Raw genomic sequence first — 16,489 nt, 5'->3', positions numbered from 1 at the left:
CCTGATCTAAAATAGAAAAAAACCTAATTTCATTTGTGTTTGTGGGTGAATGTTGAAACATTTAACGCGCGCTCAGAAAGCCATTCAAAATCAACTGTAAGGAGCCGGCGAATCGGAATCAAGCTAAAATCGATCACAAAACTTTATTTGAACCTCGTGGTCAGGTGGACAATGAACCTTCGTTTGGCTCAACGGTTCAAACAAAGCTTTTTTAAAAACCAGTTAATTAATCAAAACCGGCTGAATACCTTTCCTCAGTCAAATTCAGAGACTCTTACCACCTGCAAGGCTTATCAATACTAGTCCAGTAGTCTACCCTCGGTCGTTCTTAGGGGCGATCGTGTTTCACTCCTTCCCCCGAAAGAAGAGGAGTGAAACACGATCGCCCCTAAGAACGACTGCGTGGAAGGCTTTTTAAGTCTAGGGGACTCCAGAAGAATGTTCCACGTGATCCTTGTCACGCTGTCACGCATCTGATTAAAACGACTCAGTGAACTTTTAAGACATATTATATTTGTTATTGTGGCCACTTAATCTCTGCAAATGAAGACATTCTTCAACATTTTACTCTCTTTGAGTGTATGTAGCATCAAAGGTAAGTAGCCACGTAGCTGTATCTCAATACATCCTTTCAAACCTCCACAAGCGAGTTTTAAAGTTGAAGCAAGTAAAAAGTTCACCGTATAAAACTCTGCCGGTGGTTTCTAAAAATTCTTATTGACTAATTACTAATTGCCCATCAAATTTCTCCATCCATCATTGCCTTTTATCAGGAGAATACACAACAGAAGCAAACCTCGAATTTTTGCTCTGTGCTGATGATCAAACAGACTGGGCATTTCACTCCAATAGACTTTCAACATGCGAGCTTGCGCCATTTGCCTTTGTAGTCGAGCAATATTTACATAATAACTAGATTAAACGAGTACGTTCGACACGTTTTAACATGTTTCACAGAATAGAAATTGAAACGTAGTATATCTTTTGATTTTGGCCTTGCTAAATTGCTTTTAAAAGTTTGTTAGGGGGGGGGGGGGGGGGGGGGGGGGGGCGGGATTTTGGGGGTGGGGGGGGGGCCGGGGGGGGGGTTTTGGGTGGGGGGCGGGGGGGGTTTTTTATATAAAAAGAAGATTTTTGTGGGGGGGGGGGAATTTTATATTTTATTATAAAATATCAAAACCCCCCCCCCCCCCCCCCCCCCCTCGGGCTTAACATTGATAGGTGCATTACCATTGACACTTGAATGACACGGAGAACAGGTAGCGTGACAGTTGTGTTACCTTTTTGCAGTGACGTTTTAGTTCTTTTCCCATTTCCGGTTTGTCTTTGTTCAAGTTCATGTAAATATTTCGGTAGAATATGAATAACGTTGAATGTTTTATAAATATATATGAAAAAAGCAAAAGGGGCCCTACACTACTAAGACCCGAAAAAAAATTCATTGCTACTGCTGGACACACATTCATTTGTTTTATTATGTTAAAATAACGTACGGGACAAGCAGAAGCACAGATTAATGGAGATGCAATATATCAAACACAAGAGAAGCTAAAAGACAGTGTTTCATCCAGAATCCAGATATCCAAACACCGAGAAGAGAGTTGAAAATACGACATGCAGCGGAGTATTTTTGACGAAATTCGAGGTGTTTAGATAGCCGATAAAAAACTGTCCCGAGTGTTTCATTGGCTTTATATATTTTCTCAATCAAAACAAAATTAAAATGCGGAGTAAACTGATAAACAAAATCGTAAGTATCTATGCTATCCAAACCTCCTTCACGGTTATGATTTTCTTTGTTTTAACTTGATGAATTATTAATGAGGTTGAGAAGATGAAGTCAAAGCGTGAGACCCTGCCAGTTTTTATATTAAAAACAATCACAGGTACACCCTAATACGTACCATGCGAGCAAAGTCCCCTTTAATCTTCCTAGAAAGATCGGGAAGAGGATGTTTTTTTTTCTAGGAAAATCGAAGGAGACTAATCGCATGGTAGTACACCCTGAATAACTGACTGAATCGAGACTTAAAACAGCAACATTACTGTAACATTAGCGAGCAAATGTGTGCGGGCAGGTAAGCCACATGGATATCAGTTTACTAGGCTGGTTGTCTTCACGCTGACAGCATAATACAGTCGGAAAAAAAAAAAATCCCCTCCGGCCCGGGGAATAAGTGCCGGTATTGGCAAATCTTCGTTGAAGCACTCAAAGAATTTCCGAACTATTTCATCCAATCAAAAACTAGCGCGAGCGCCCACGAGTACTCCGAAAGCAATCGCGCGTAGTACGTCATGTTGCTTAACAACTTCTGGGACGAAAACCGCGGGCTCAGTCACTTCTCAGAAAAGTGATGTCGCCATCAACTGGCACTTGTTCTCCCGACTGACTGACACACATGATGAACCGTGCTATTTATAGATCAGCCGTACGTAAATGTTCATGGTTGTTACTGTCATGTCGTCTACAGCGTCAATCCTCATTCCGGCTTCTTTTCACTTGCCATATGACCAATTGTCCGTTTTTTCTGCCGCCAAAAAGGGAAAAGTTAATTTTGTGCGCTACACATACAATGCCCTACTGCAACCGACAGAAAGCGACACTGCATTTCTCGAGCTTGAAAACGAGACATTGCACACAAAAATAAGGTCAGATCAGAGTTAGGTACCAGAGAGGCTCTCAAAAGCGAGAGGCTCTCCAAATGGCAGAACATGACCGAAATATTCTTACATATTCCTGGCTGGCAAGGGGTCCCAACGCCAGACACAGTACACCAGATAAGGATGGCGTTTCGCGATACAATTGTTTTTATCGGCGGATCGACTCGATCAGACTCGATTTGACACGAAAAAAACCGAAATGTTATTTGGCTATAAGTCCTATAAGAGACATTAGGAAGAGCTCCTTTTCCACTCAGATGCAGTTTCGAGAAAGTTTTGGAGTAACTAATTTCTTGTTTCTGTTTTGGCAGTGCTTGGTTGCAAAGAAGCATAATATGTTTTAGCTACTTACTTCTGTTGAACCTCACTTCTTGCCTTGTTTTGTTGTGTTTTTTTGCAGTGGTTGGTTCCAACGAAATCTATGTTTCTCGTTACCATGGCAACAGCTTACCTTCGTGTGGCAAAACAATTTTAACAGCCTGTAAAACGATTGCGCTTGCCACTACGCAGGCGCAGTGGAACGACACCATTTACATTGATGGCACGGGAACATCACGTGATCCATATCCTTGCTCGTCTTTGACGTCACATCCGGAAGGTATTTATGTCGACAAAAGCTTGTTCTTTGAAAGATTTGGGAAAGACGAGGCAGTCCTGAGGTGTTTATCTACAAGACAAATGATATTTGATGGCAGAAATGTTACCGAAAAAGTTGTCATTCGGTTTATGGGGCTAACGATTGTTAATAGTCATGTAACTGTTCGAAAATGCTCACTGTATGTAGAAAATTGCCACTTCAAAGATGCCATTTCGTTTCCAAATGCAACGGCTGTCCTATATTTTGAATCATTTGAAGATCAACTTTCCTTGACAATACGGAAGTCCACGTTCAGAAACAACGGTTATCCATGCATCCATGTTCTCGGGAGTAGACCTAAGATCGAAGTTTATGATACGGCATTTATCAACAATACCGCCATTGGTACAAGCACAAGATATAAATGGGTTGATCTGGGTGTTTTTATGGTATTGTTGCTAACTCAGAAAGTCCAGTATCCTGGGGCTTTTGTGACATTAACCAACACATCATTCATAAAAAACACGGCCCCATTAGGAGGGTGTCTTCATGTGGAAGGAATTTCAGCTGAATGTGAAGACAGGAAAGTGTTAAGAGGACAAAAAGACAGAAGAAGTACTAAATATGTGAGCATTTTCTCACAGGCATTGAACTCTACAAAGCACAAGGGAAGAAAATCAAGTGCAAAAGAATACCTTTCCATACGTGTAAGCGAAGGAACATTTGCTAACAATTTAGGACGAGCAATAACCATGATTAGTGTTAGCGACGGAAACATTTCTATTGTAAGATCTGATTTTCTCAATAACAGTTCTCCTATCGGGGGTGCTATATTACTATACGAATTTACGGAACTCCTTTTACTTATCGAGAGCAGTAAATTTGTCAGAAATAGCGCCCCCAAAACTGGCTCGGCAATATACGTAGGCGACCTGGCCTCAGTACAAGCGACCTCAGTGTTTGTTCGAAAAGTTTTGTTCCTGGGAAACGTTATAGCGGGGAATCATTCAAGTCACCAGTATGGAGGGGCCCTGACTATTGACCAAGCAAACAACTTGACAGTTCTCTTGGAAGATGTTTCGTTCATGTATAATACTGCTACCATAGGTTCTTCATCTTTGTGTTCGATTGGATGTTTCCAAAATATGACAATTGTCGATTCGTCTTTTATTGGCAATTCACAAGATGAGCAGTTTTCGAATCAATGGTCGATTGCCCATATCGTTTCGAATCACCTCAGTTGCAGTATTAACAGAACGGTCATTTCTGGAAATTATGCAAAAGAACGGGTCATTAACCCCATAGTGGAAGGAAGACCTATTCATTTCATCGTGATATCAAATGGTCTGGGTCAAATAGATATCAATGGATTACAGTACAAGAACAACACAGGTAGTGGAATATATATTCACGTTGAAAAGATTTATGGCGGTGTTAATTCAACAATTATCTCATTACAAAACTCCCAGTTTGAAGACAACGAGGTATTCTCATTCAATATCAAGGCCGGATAAAATACCTCTATACAGGTGAAACGTGTTGTATTTAAAGGAAACACGTTCGTAAGTTCTTATCTCTCGAGTGTACCACTATTTTTCTTCTCTTCCTTTGCTCAAGGAAACCAAGTAATTATGGAAGATACCCTTTTTGAGGAGAATACATCTCCAGGTAGAATTGTATTCTTCCAACTTCCTCCTGATCAACAGAATCCACACGCGTGTCACACTCTAGAATGGTATTACATCAATCACCTCAATTTGATGAATGTCACTTTTCACAAAAACAACGTCGATAACAATGCTGTCTTACGATTAGAAAGTGGTTCGAATGCTTTAAGCAACTGCCAATTTGTTGACAATTCTGCTGTTTATACTGTATTTGTTGGAGAGAGCTCTACCAATCTTGAGCTAATTGACACATCTTTCGAAAAACGTTCACAGTGGACGTTCAAGTCCCCTTTTAAATTTAGGGGTTTCATTTATTATGCAAGTCATGGACCGATAAAAATGAAAAACACGACTCTCAATGCTGACCCATTCCAGGACATTGACGCGTACTTAATGGTTACTGGCTCAAGCTTAGCGCACATTGACAACTCATCCAGCATTCAGTGCCCCATTGGAACGTTACAATCGTTCCAAAACTTCACACACCCTCGTCTGGTTACAAATGCTCACTGTAAAACCCCAATATATGAGACTATGGCACAATCCTTTATTTTCTCTTGTGAACGATGCTCCCCAGGATACTACAGCATTGGACCCTTTGGTAAAACTTGTCGACCTTGTCCATATGGTGGAAACTGCACAAGTAACATTGCCGCCAGACCCACCTTCTGGGGATTTCCTTCACTCTCTGACCCTGGATCAGTTACCTTTCGACAATGTCCAATTGACTACTGTTGTCCTTATCAGAATGTTAGCTGTCAGTACGACAACCGAAGATATTTGATGGGTGGGTGTTCTGGAAACCGCACTGGGTTTCTGTGTGGAGCATGTAAACCTGGTTTTACAGAAACACTCTTCTCTGCACGGTGTCGAGAAAGTGGTAAATGCAAGGATTATTGGTTCTGGCCTGTTGCGGTGTTGTACAGCTTTGCGTTTGCCTTCTTCCTTCTCTGGAAGTCTCCTGTCATAAGCTTTGTTAAAAGACTGTTACCATGGGAACGATCTCTGCAGGCCAGTCACCCTGCCGGTGACACGGCATCGAATGGTGGTGGATACATCAAAGTGGTTTTCTACTTTTTCCAAGTCGCTAGCTTAGTGTTCGTGTCAAAAGACACTGAGATGCATTTGGTAGAAAGCTACCTCCTGCTTCCTGTCATTGGGTGGTTCGACTTTAAAGCAATCGGTTCAAATGAAGGTCTCATCTGTCCATGGCGTGGACTTACTGTTGTTTTGAAGATATTCTTGCAGGCCTCCCAAGTGTTCGCTGTGTTTTCTGGTCTTCTAGTTATTTTCCTAGTTCATGGAGCTGTTAGAAAATTTCAAAGGAAATCTCCGGTCTTTCCTCCCCCTGATCAGTACCTAGCGGCCACAACAGAGTGTTTTCTGTTAGGTTATGCAACACTTGCTCGAACAGCTATAAAGGCTATGCACTGTGTTCCAATCCAGTCAACTTCACGCTTCTTCTACGATGGGAATATACAATGCTGGCAGTGGTGGCAGAAACTATGTGGTGTTTATATCGCTGTGTTCATTGTCCCTTTTGTGTTTGTTCTATATCGTGGCTCTAAATTGCTTCACGCTAACGTCATAACTACAAAGCGGTTTTTTTACGCCTGTCTATTTCCATTTCCCTTCGCCTTTGGTTGGTTGGTTTCGTGCAGAAAGATTCCTCACAACGAAACAGTTAGTCTTGATGAGCAACAACTACCTTTGCTACCTCCAGATCGCTCGACACGAGAGCCTCCCCCTAATCCAACAGGGGAAGTCATTTACGGTCCTTTTAAGAAACGTAATGACGTCCAGGGCTCTGGAGCTGTCTACTGGGAGAGTATTCTGATTGGTCGTCGTCTGATGCTAATTTGCCTCCACACTTTCATCGTGTTTCCTTTTATTCGGATGGTTTGCTTGAGTGTCACGTGCGCTTTTATCCTTGCACACCACCTGTGGAAAAAGCCATTCAAGGACCCTCGTGTCAATCATGGAGAGACAGCCTCGTTAACCGCCCTACTCGTTTTAGCGGTGATCAACATGGCCGAAGCTACGTTCACTATCAATGGCGAGATTTCGGAGCAGGAACGCATCTGTTTGATTGTGTTGAACGTAGCTGAAGTTATCATTCTTGGAATGGTTCCCGTTGCGTGTATTCTTCTCATTATGATTTGTGTCCTTTGGCAATTGCTTAGGTTTTGCAAATTGTGTTGGACTAGCTTTTGCATAATTTTTGTAAAGACGTCGTGAACCAGTTAGTAGGGAGCTTTAGCAAACCACGGCGGCAACGTGAACGAGAACGTCACCAAACAAAAGATTTAATGAGCAGAATAATAACTCTGCACGTGCGTTTTCAATCCTGTTACATTTCTTGGCCGTTCTCTGCGAAACAACAACGTGAAATGACCAATTTCTGCGTATACACTCTTTTCTTTATAGGAACGCGTAAAATATGACTGAGCCTGAGGATAAAATTTTAGTTTAGCCCATACATTTTCCTAAATTTTGGGGCAAATCTCAGCCTCGACGTTCTTATAAAAATGGTTCTCATAAAATAAAAAAGAGTATATTGGAGAACGTGAACAATGACAGCTAAATTTCAGTATTTCTATTCGGGGATGAACGCTTTCTTTACATATTCAGCTTGTGCTAGTTCCTAAACCAATAGATACACTGAATACCTCTGGATAATAAAGAGATTCTCGAGTAAAATATAAATTCATTTTACACCAGGCGTTGTCTTCGGAGTTGCCGTCGTCATTGCTAAAGCTCCCTAGTAAGTTAAAATCGGCATCCGTGATAAGGGAGGTTTAAAAACTATACAAGAAGTACAATCGACATTAATATTAGGCAACATGAATTTGTTTAACCCCGATTCTCTTCGGTAACATTTGGCAAACACTCTCTTCGATACCTAGGGCCCAAACTTTGGAATGCTCTCACACCTAGACTAAGAAATTTACCCTCTTTAAAACAATTCAAATGCGTTATACGTGGTCGGGACCTCACTGCGCTGGCTGCTAATATCAGTGACTGTCGGGGATGCAAACTATGTCAAGAATGACTGGCAGCCAACATTACATGACATAATTTTTACTTTTAACATAATTTTAATTTTTATATTTTAATATAGTTAAAGAAACAGAATTTTAATACATTTGTACTTAGTTTTTTTAAATGTATATAAATATTTTCTATTTTATATATATTAATTACGTTTTTTAGTTAGGCAGGTTAGGTGTCCACAATTTGTAGAGGGGACTTTTCCCCTAAGCTACTACAGATTTGACACGTTAATAAAGTTGTTATTATTATTGTTATTAATGTGTGTCTTTTTATAGAAAAAAAAATCAGTAAGACTGTAACATGTTTTCTCACAAACTTGTACACAGTCGGTATATTTACAAGGCTCTTTGTTTATAATTGCAAGATTAGATAAAACCTCAATTCGCTCTAGATTTCTACGAGGCATAGTTGACGAGGCTGCAGGCCGAATCAACTATCACCCCAAGGAAATCTCGAGCTCATTACGTAATTTGTTAAATAGTTTACACCACAACAGCCGATTTTAGAGCTTTTATAGTTTATAGCTTGTGCTTAAATGCAACTATTTTGCAGCCTGCACTATATTTTACTTGCATACTTGATTTTAGAACGTCTTAAGCTGATTTTATAGATGATTTTAGAACGTTTATAGTTGGTGTTTATAGCTGTTGTTAACAAAAGTTCTGCTTTACAGTTTTATCGGCAGCATTTCTACCATTTAGGTACACCTAATCATAGTTAGTAGAGGTACTAACTATGACCTACCTTATTATAGAAAATTAACGCTTGTGTTAATTAAGGTATTTGAAATTAACGCGACTTAAATTAACGCGAATTGAAGGAAAAATTACTTCCCAATAAAGGAAATTAACGCGAAAGAGAGGGTAAAATTTAAAAATGAAGAAAATTAACGCGACGTACACAACAGGAACAAGTTTATTTCAACACTTGTAGGCGTATAATCTTAAACGGAAACAATGTTCATGGTACTTTTTCCACATTGAGCGTTCTTCGCAGTATAAATGATAGTGGCAGATAAAATAATGCTTTTTCCTTGGAATCAAGAACGTCTGGACTGTAACAAGAAATTGGGGCCAAAATAATGGAAATTAACGTCATGGTAACGGTGCGGAAATTAACGTTAACAAAAATTAACGCGACTTAAATTAACGCGAATGTTTGAAATTCGCGTTAATTTCATGACGCGTTAATTTCCTATAATAAGGTAATTGAAGAAATGTTGATCCTGTGAAAGGCATAAACCATGAACGATAAGACCGAATGGTATTCTGGGTAAACAACATTGGCAAGCTGAGTTATGTTCCATTTATTAATAATCACGATGTTTTCTTTTTTTGGTGCTTTAAGAGCGTTATTTATGCAACCTATCGAATTCTGCCACAGACGAGGATTATTTTTTTTCCGATTTCCCAGTAAACGTATGGGTCGCATCGTTCATGGTTAATAATGCTTTTCACGGGTCAACGTTTCTTCAATCAGGTGTATACTACTTAATAACATTAACATATTAACTCGAAAATGTGAAGAAATAATCACCCGAGGTCTGAAAGGAAATTGAAGTAAAAGGTAAAATAATCAGATTATAAATTACACCTGTATTTGCGTTACATTTACCCCAAAGTCATTTCCGAACGCGAATTAAAAGGCAGGATATGTTACGCCTAATATTAACTACACAACGAATTTGATCTTCTCAAGAGTTCATTTTTTTCCATTATGAATGGTGGTTAGGTTTTAGCTTATGCAGGGACTCTAAATTTCGGCCGAGTTGCTGAATGAACCACTCTTCGTGTTTAGAATAAGCGGTTCTTGTATAAATCTTTTACCCTTAAACCGAAAAATATAGCTGAAAATTACAATAAAGTTTCCATTAAATCTTTGTCTTTCTGTCTGTTTTCATCTATTTTCAAGCCCTTCGATGGAGCAGGGCTTTCAAGCGTTTATATAATTAGCAAGGAGACAGTATTGTCAGTATTTGCGTTATCTTCGGTAAAAGAAAAATTTTTTGTGAAGTTTGTTTTTGCATTTAAACTTCGTGGCGATATTCTGCCAAATATTCTGCTTTCTACCCACCGCCAAAAATTCCTCTTGTGTCGCTTCATTAGCCCATATTTTAAATTAACATTGTGTCTCATAGAAGTTCAAAGAAGGCCCAATTTCGAAGCTTTTGGGCACTCGCCTCTTCACTGCATATCCGCCAATTTTAACGTGTTTAGTCTGATCATGATTGAAGCTACCTCGTGAGGCAGTCTCAATCACGATCAGAATAATCATGTTTCAATCATTTTTTGCGCAATGCACTGCCCGATATTAACACTTTTCACAACGAAACATGTTTCATTCGTGATCAGACTAATTATGTTTCGGCCTAGTGTGAACACAGCTTTAGGCCCTGTCCACACTAATCCGGATAAATTTGAAAACGCATCTTTTTTTCCTCCAGTTTGGCCAACCGTCCACACTAATCCGGTTAAATTAATTGTCTATCGGAAACGAAACTTTTTGAAAACCCTCTTCAAAGTGGATTTTATATTTTAAAACGCTGGCTTTGCGCTTTGGTGTGGACGGAAAACATTTCGAAAACGCTCTTCAAAACGGGTATTTGGAAATGCATTTTATCCGTTTTTGACCAAAATAGATGTGTGTTCAAATTTATGCGGACTAGTATGGACGAAAAATATTTCACGGCGTTTTCAAACTTCTCCGTTTTCAAATTTATCCGGATTAATATGGATGGGGCCTTAACATCACAATCACCGCCATTTCCTCGTTTGAAAGTCTCTGTAATAGCAAAGAACGCGAGGTCTAAAAATAGAATACAAATGAATATAAGCGCCACCAAGCTAAAAAAAAAGAGAGAAATTATAGAAGGAATCTAGGCGAAGTTCTCGTTTTATGAAAGTGTTTTAGGAATAGCGACTGTAATCAAACCACACGCTCAACTTCAAAATACGAACTTTAACCAGCGATTTGCTGAAATAACAAACAACACAGACAAACTAAACTTACAGCGAAAGAAACAAACGGAAAACTAAAACAGAAAGCGAAAAAATAATGGGAAAAAAAACGAAACTTACAAGATTTGTGCGAACACTTCGGCGACTTAAACATACTGACAACGAAAACTTAAAAAACACCACAGAAAAACGCTAAGCAAAACAATAGAAATGGCAGATAAAAAATGCACACGAACATATAACAAGTAACGTAACCTAAAAATAACTAACAAAGCTAATTACAAGAAAAATATGCGCGACAAAAACGGAAACAAAGGACTCGACAAATAAAAACGAATAATAAGGGCTCCGTGGCTACAGTGACTGCTTTAGAAAGTGTTTAAGGAAAATCGTTCGCTTGTCTGAGTCGTGACGTCATTGCGCGCTTAGTTATTCTGCTTATGACGTCCATTCACCAGTGGAATTTAACACTGCATGTCGTATCGTGATGGCCGGTGCTAAGCCTTTGTCTGTCTTTTCAATTTAACCAAGCTGTATTTTGTGTTTCATTCTTGTATTTGCTTGTACTTGCTTATGCGTCTCTCGAATTACGTTTCGCTGATATAAAACCTGGCTTGATTTTGCATGCTTACAAATTCTGCTGTTCTTATTACATTTAAGTATTTAATCAGTATTCAGGTAAATTAAAATCTTTTTCTTTCAAGTGGAACTGAAGGTAATTCATAAACAGGGTTTGGCGCCTATTGTTTGTAAAAACCTTCTTTATGCAATTAAATCGTTTATTGTAGGCGCGAAATTATTTTTTTAGGCAAAATATTTGCTGACTAGAATATGTTTTAACTTGAATTCTGGTAGTAATTTTAATCAAGAAGAAAGGGCACTGTGCCAGTATGGTTTAAATTGAAGCCGTGGGTCAGGTAGTAGTACGTTTTTCAATTAAAAAAATTGACAAAATTGTTGTTAAGGTTGCAGGTGAAATTAAATGGCGTCGCAGCGCATAGCCCACGAAAGGTTCGGACTTTTTTAGTCTTTTGCAACGGCTCCCCAAAGCGGGCGCCAAAAGAACACGTTTAATTTATGTTTGTTTGGAAAAACTCCGGGCAGGGGTCTTATAAATTTTTCGCTACATCAAGCTATCAAGTCACTCAGTGTGTTAAACAAGTTTAAGCGAAAACAAAAGATGAAGCTAATCGGAGGGTGGCAATAACACCGACTGTGTCATGTTCTTAAAAGAATTGAAAGACTTCGCACCACAAGTATTGAATCTATTGTTTTCGTGTTTTTCAATCGTTGAATATTGTTACGTTGACTGGCATGCATGAAGCTTTCATTAACGGAAATATTATCTTTTCTTTCTGGTTTCCATAACAATAAGCAATTTATTTTAAATGGCTGAAAGTTGCAGGTGTCTCCGCGGACTTGCTAAACACTACATGGAAATTACAAAAATGAAAAATATTTCAATCGCCAGTAGATTGCTCTCACGCGGAGGAGCTAAGTGCAGAAACTTGTGAGAAAAAAGTTTGCGTTCTCAATCGACGAGGCTTTTATACAACCAGGCTTAAACAACAAACAATGGCAGATGAAGAAACGAATAGTTCTGAAGATGGATCCGTCAAAGTTGTCGCTCAAATGGTTGTATTTACCTTTATAATAATCGCAACAGTTGTCGGTAACAGTTTAATCTGCGCTTCGCTGGCGAAATTCCGGCATCTGCGAACAAATACGAACTTTATCTTGCTAAGCCTAGCGCTTACAGACATGAGTATGGTTATTATCATGGTGCTTAACGCTGTGACGACCGTAACCGGCGAATGGATTTTTGGAGAATGGTGCTGTCGGGCTGCAGCCTCGATTGGTCTGACACTGTCCTTCATTTCAATTCTTCACTTGTGTATGCTAAGTGTGGACCGCTATATCGCTATTCAGAAACCATTTCGCTATCAATTTATCGTCACAAGAAGAAGAGTAGTAACAATTTTATTGCTTATCTGGGTGTCTGTAGTGGTTATTTTGAATATTCCACTCGCAGATTACGACTTCAGAGCTGATACTTATGGCTGCGCCAGTCCTTCGAGTCAAGAATCTTCCCGAGACTCGCCTTATATCTTTTTCATGGTGGGAGTGTTTGTAATTATTCCATTTGCTATTATTTGTTTTTGCAACGCTGTCGTATTCAAAACAGCCTTCAGGCAAGCAAGACAACTTAGCAGAGTCGAGCAAAGCCTCAGAGAATCCTCCGCGGACATCTGTGACGAAGACGAACCACAGCAAGGGGCAAAAACTGTGGAAAGTCACTCCTTGAAGAGAGAGATCAAATCCGCAAGGACTTTTGTAATCGTCCTTGGAATTTTTCTGCTTTGTTATACGCCTTTCTATACCACAGGTACCTACAGGAAAATTGCTGGTCCCGTTGAAGTTCCACGCAATGTTATGATAATCACAATGTGGATAGCTTTTGCTAATTCGTTTTGCAACCCAATCGTGTACGGATTGAGGTACGCGCCATTTCGAAAAGCCTTCAAAAAATTATGCTCGTGTGGGGCAAAAGGATTTGGGAAACGAAATTACAGATTTACTTATTCTAGCTCACGACGGGAGAGACAAGACACTGTTTTATCGTCCGGTTTTGCTGTAAAAGCAGTTTAAACAGGGACGAAATTAATACAGTAATAATATTTTTTGTACTTTTGTTCTTTTCGTATTTTTCTTTCATTGATTTTGTTGTTCATCATACCGCTCCAATTCTTTGTTAGGTTTTTTCGTCATAAATTCATAAAATAGAAAATAATACTTTATTTCGCATAAAATGTAATTTTCTTGTAGATAAAGGAAGTTATCTAACTAAGCAGGAGGGCATTTTGCGGGCGCATGCGTGCAACCGCTGTACAAAGACCGCGTGATCTTGGGAATAAAAATGGCGCGGAAGATTCAAACTTTGTTTTTTGTACTGTTTATCGTCACATAATTTAATATAGACGTAAATTTCGCTAAAAAAAAAGTGTTTTGTGTGTTGCAAGGCTCTTATAAAGCAGATTTTCTGGCCTGCTTCGGGATCGTTGTTGAAAATAATGGGAAAATATGTGGGACAGGTAGGAAAGCCTTCATCGACAGAAATCAAACAGGCCGTAAAAAGAGGAAAACATTTATTCGTGTGCTGGAGTGTGATATATTAAGATCAAAACTTCATATCAAATCAATTGCTGTAATACAAGCAGAGTGCGAGCAATATTATAGCTTGTCGGGAGATTTTTTTGCCTAAAGGGACGGCCACCAAAGAAAAGGGTTTTCCCTGAGGGGAAAGACATGTTTGGGTGTTCTGCACATGATAATGCAGCTCATTGATGACTCTAAAGCAAGGCCAACTTGCCCTCGACTGGCAAACAGGGTTTCCTGGACACATTTAGGCGACACAGAATCACATTTAGGCGACACAGAAGTAAAACAGTCGTTATAACAGAACGAACATCAATCTTAAAGAAACAAACGTTGAAATGAAAATTTGAAAATAACATTGTTTATAGTTAAAAATTATTTCTTAAGACATTTTATGCAGCAGTTATTAGAACGTTTCTGAAAAAATATATATATCGCTTGTTTGTTTCATGCTATTTTTTGACTGGTGATCAAGGCTAGATTTTGTTAAAGGAGCCAAAAATGTACTAATTAACATAGTAAAATGTAAACAAATAGTCTACCAGCAAAGAATTACCATAACACTTTAAAATTAAGACCGATCTCAGTAATTCTTTTCTTGTTCAACGGAATAATTGTGGTACATCGAAATGTGAAGTTATTTTGACCAATGCTTAAGTTTAAGGAAATAATCACAAACGATAGTTTCTCTGTTAGAATAAACCAGCGAGAACGTACGTTAAAGAAAGCTAAAAATTACCACAATAGACCATTTTTTAACGCTACATTCGCAGCATTAGACGATAGTTCAAGTACTTCAGGCTCCATCTATCATCGGAAGACGCTGGAGATCAAAGTTAGATTTTGAGATTTTTGCATCGTGAGAACGATGAAATTGCAGTTTTATGAAAAATCTGAACAAAATCATGACCGCTCGCTCAAACCCGGGATACTTGATTATAACATCGTATAGTTAAAACTGCTGTTTTATATTTTAGTACTAAGTAGGCGTAGCGCTTTGTCCGTTTAGATCTCCCAGCTATTAAAAACATGGGCAAGGTATTACGGTTCTCGACATTCGGTCGCCATTTTGTCCACGCGCAATGTTTAATACACATAGCCAAAGTCGATCAGATAAACGGCACGCCGACACCAAAGTATGCTGGTTGTTGTCAGAAGATAAAGCAAGGACTCTTAGTATCGTATACAGCAAATAAAACTTAAAACACCTTTTATTTTGAGCTGAAAATTAGGCCATAAATTGTGAAAAATATGTAAACAATCGATAGCAGAACTTCTCTGTCGTGCGCACTAGCCCATATCGACGCATGCGCACGCAAAATGCCCTCCTGCTATCTAACTAAGTTTTGGAGATAAATAAAGCACGTAGATGTTAAGACAAATTAAATAATCTCGCAATCTTAGCCGGAAATGTTAATGGTATTGTTAAAATAATGCAATGTTTTCATAAATAAGGTTTTCAATTCACGAGAAAACGGAAATTTTCGCGTGTCAGTATATTTTGAAGACGATGAGAAAATACATGCACTTGTTCTGTCTCCGGCGTTTATGAAAGATTTACTAACATTATTGCCAAGTAATTTTAATATAAATAAGAATTTCTCATTAGTTCTAAGTGCTGTTAGTTTTGTTGACAGCTGACAATGTCACCAAACAATCATTTCAGTAAGAAAAAATATACGTTCTTTGAAAGTAAACCAATTTAGGCCGATCTTTCGCCGTGAAACGAGAAATTCACCTCTCTCTAACGCATAGGAAAAAAAGGTTTCTTTTCTTTTTAACTTAGGAAAAATTCAGCGCTTCCCTCTGCTGGCCTCGACATTATTAAGGTTGACGAAAAGAAATTTAACGAAGAGAAATTAAATAAAATTTAATAAATTATAAACGGAGAAATAGTTCTCTAGCTTGTTAGGATAATGTACATGATAATTAAACAGGAAAGTTTTGTTTTAATTTAAAATGACCTGTAATTTTCATGATATGAGTTGTTATTGATGACAGCGTCAAGAACATGTCCAAATTATTTATTTTGGTTAGTTTAATACCTAATAATAATAGGTCTCTGATGTTGGGGACAATTCATCTTCCTTTTCCCTAAGAAGATCTTCGATCAAGAAACAAAGCATGAGAGAATAAACATGAATGCGGGAAGGCTGGGCTAATAAAAAGAAAAGGCTGCTCATTGTTTAAAAATTTTCCTACAATGCTAATATTGTAAAAATGTTAGGCTGCTGAATAAATTCTTTGTTTATTTTGGATGAGTTTCTTTAACAGGGCGTTCATTCAACACAAAGCTGTCATAATTTAGCTTATTAGTAACTACACCCACGACTTTGGATCAACATACATCAACGGCTGTACAACTCAAATTTAAATTTACAAACATTTGCTCTGGAAAATAGCCAGCGGCGTGCAGA

General features: G+C 38.6%; 2 protein-coding genes across 2 annotated transcripts; both read left to right on the top strand.

Moving 5' to 3' along the window:
- The first annotated feature begins 483 nt into the window (after window positions 1–483).
- LOC144665991 (uncharacterized) lies at window positions 484–4,857 on the top strand. The gene is made up of 2 exons (XM_078527325.1): window positions 484–595; window positions 3,062–4,857. Exons 1-2 carry the CDS (start codon window positions 544–546, stop codon window positions 4,750–4,752), a joined length of 1,743 nt encoding a protein of 580 aa, XP_078383451.1. The 5' UTR covers window positions 484–543; the 3' UTR covers window positions 4,753–4,857.
- Window positions 4,858–12,271: 7,414 nt separating this feature from the next.
- Window positions 12,272–14,868, top strand: LOC144665616 (octopamine receptor beta-1R-like). The gene has a single exon (XM_078526876.1). The coding sequence runs from the start codon at window positions 12,492–12,494 to the stop codon at window positions 13,563–13,565; it is 1,074 nt and encodes a 357-aa protein (XP_078383002.1). The 5' UTR covers window positions 12,272–12,491; the 3' UTR covers window positions 13,566–14,868.
- The last annotated feature ends 1,621 nt before the right edge of the window (window positions 14,869–16,489 follow it).

The sequence above is a fragment of the Oculina patagonica genome, chromosome 9 (genome assembly GCF_052425735.1).
Source record: "Oculina patagonica isolate OP01 chromosome 9, crgOcupat, whole genome shotgun sequence".
Classification (NCBI taxonomy): domain Eukaryota; kingdom Metazoa; phylum Cnidaria; class Anthozoa; order Scleractinia; family Oculinidae; genus Oculina; species Oculina patagonica.
Note: the sequence above shows the minus strand (reverse complement) of the source record. Positions and strands in the feature narration are given on the sequence as shown.

Excerpts from the sequence above, each read along its gene's own strand:
- LOC144665991 (XM_078527325.1), top strand. The coding sequence starts at position 544 with ATGAAGACATTCTTCAACATTTTACTCTCTTTGAGTGTATGTAGCATC. Across the intron at positions 596-3,061 it reads GAGTGTATGTAGCATCAAAG|TGGTTGGTTCCAACGAAATC; the intron begins GTAAGTAGCCAC and ends GTTTTTTTGCAG.
- LOC144665616 (XM_078526876.1), top strand. The coding sequence starts at position 12,492 with ATGGCAGATGAAGAAACGAATAGTTCTGAAGATGGATCCGTCAAAGTT.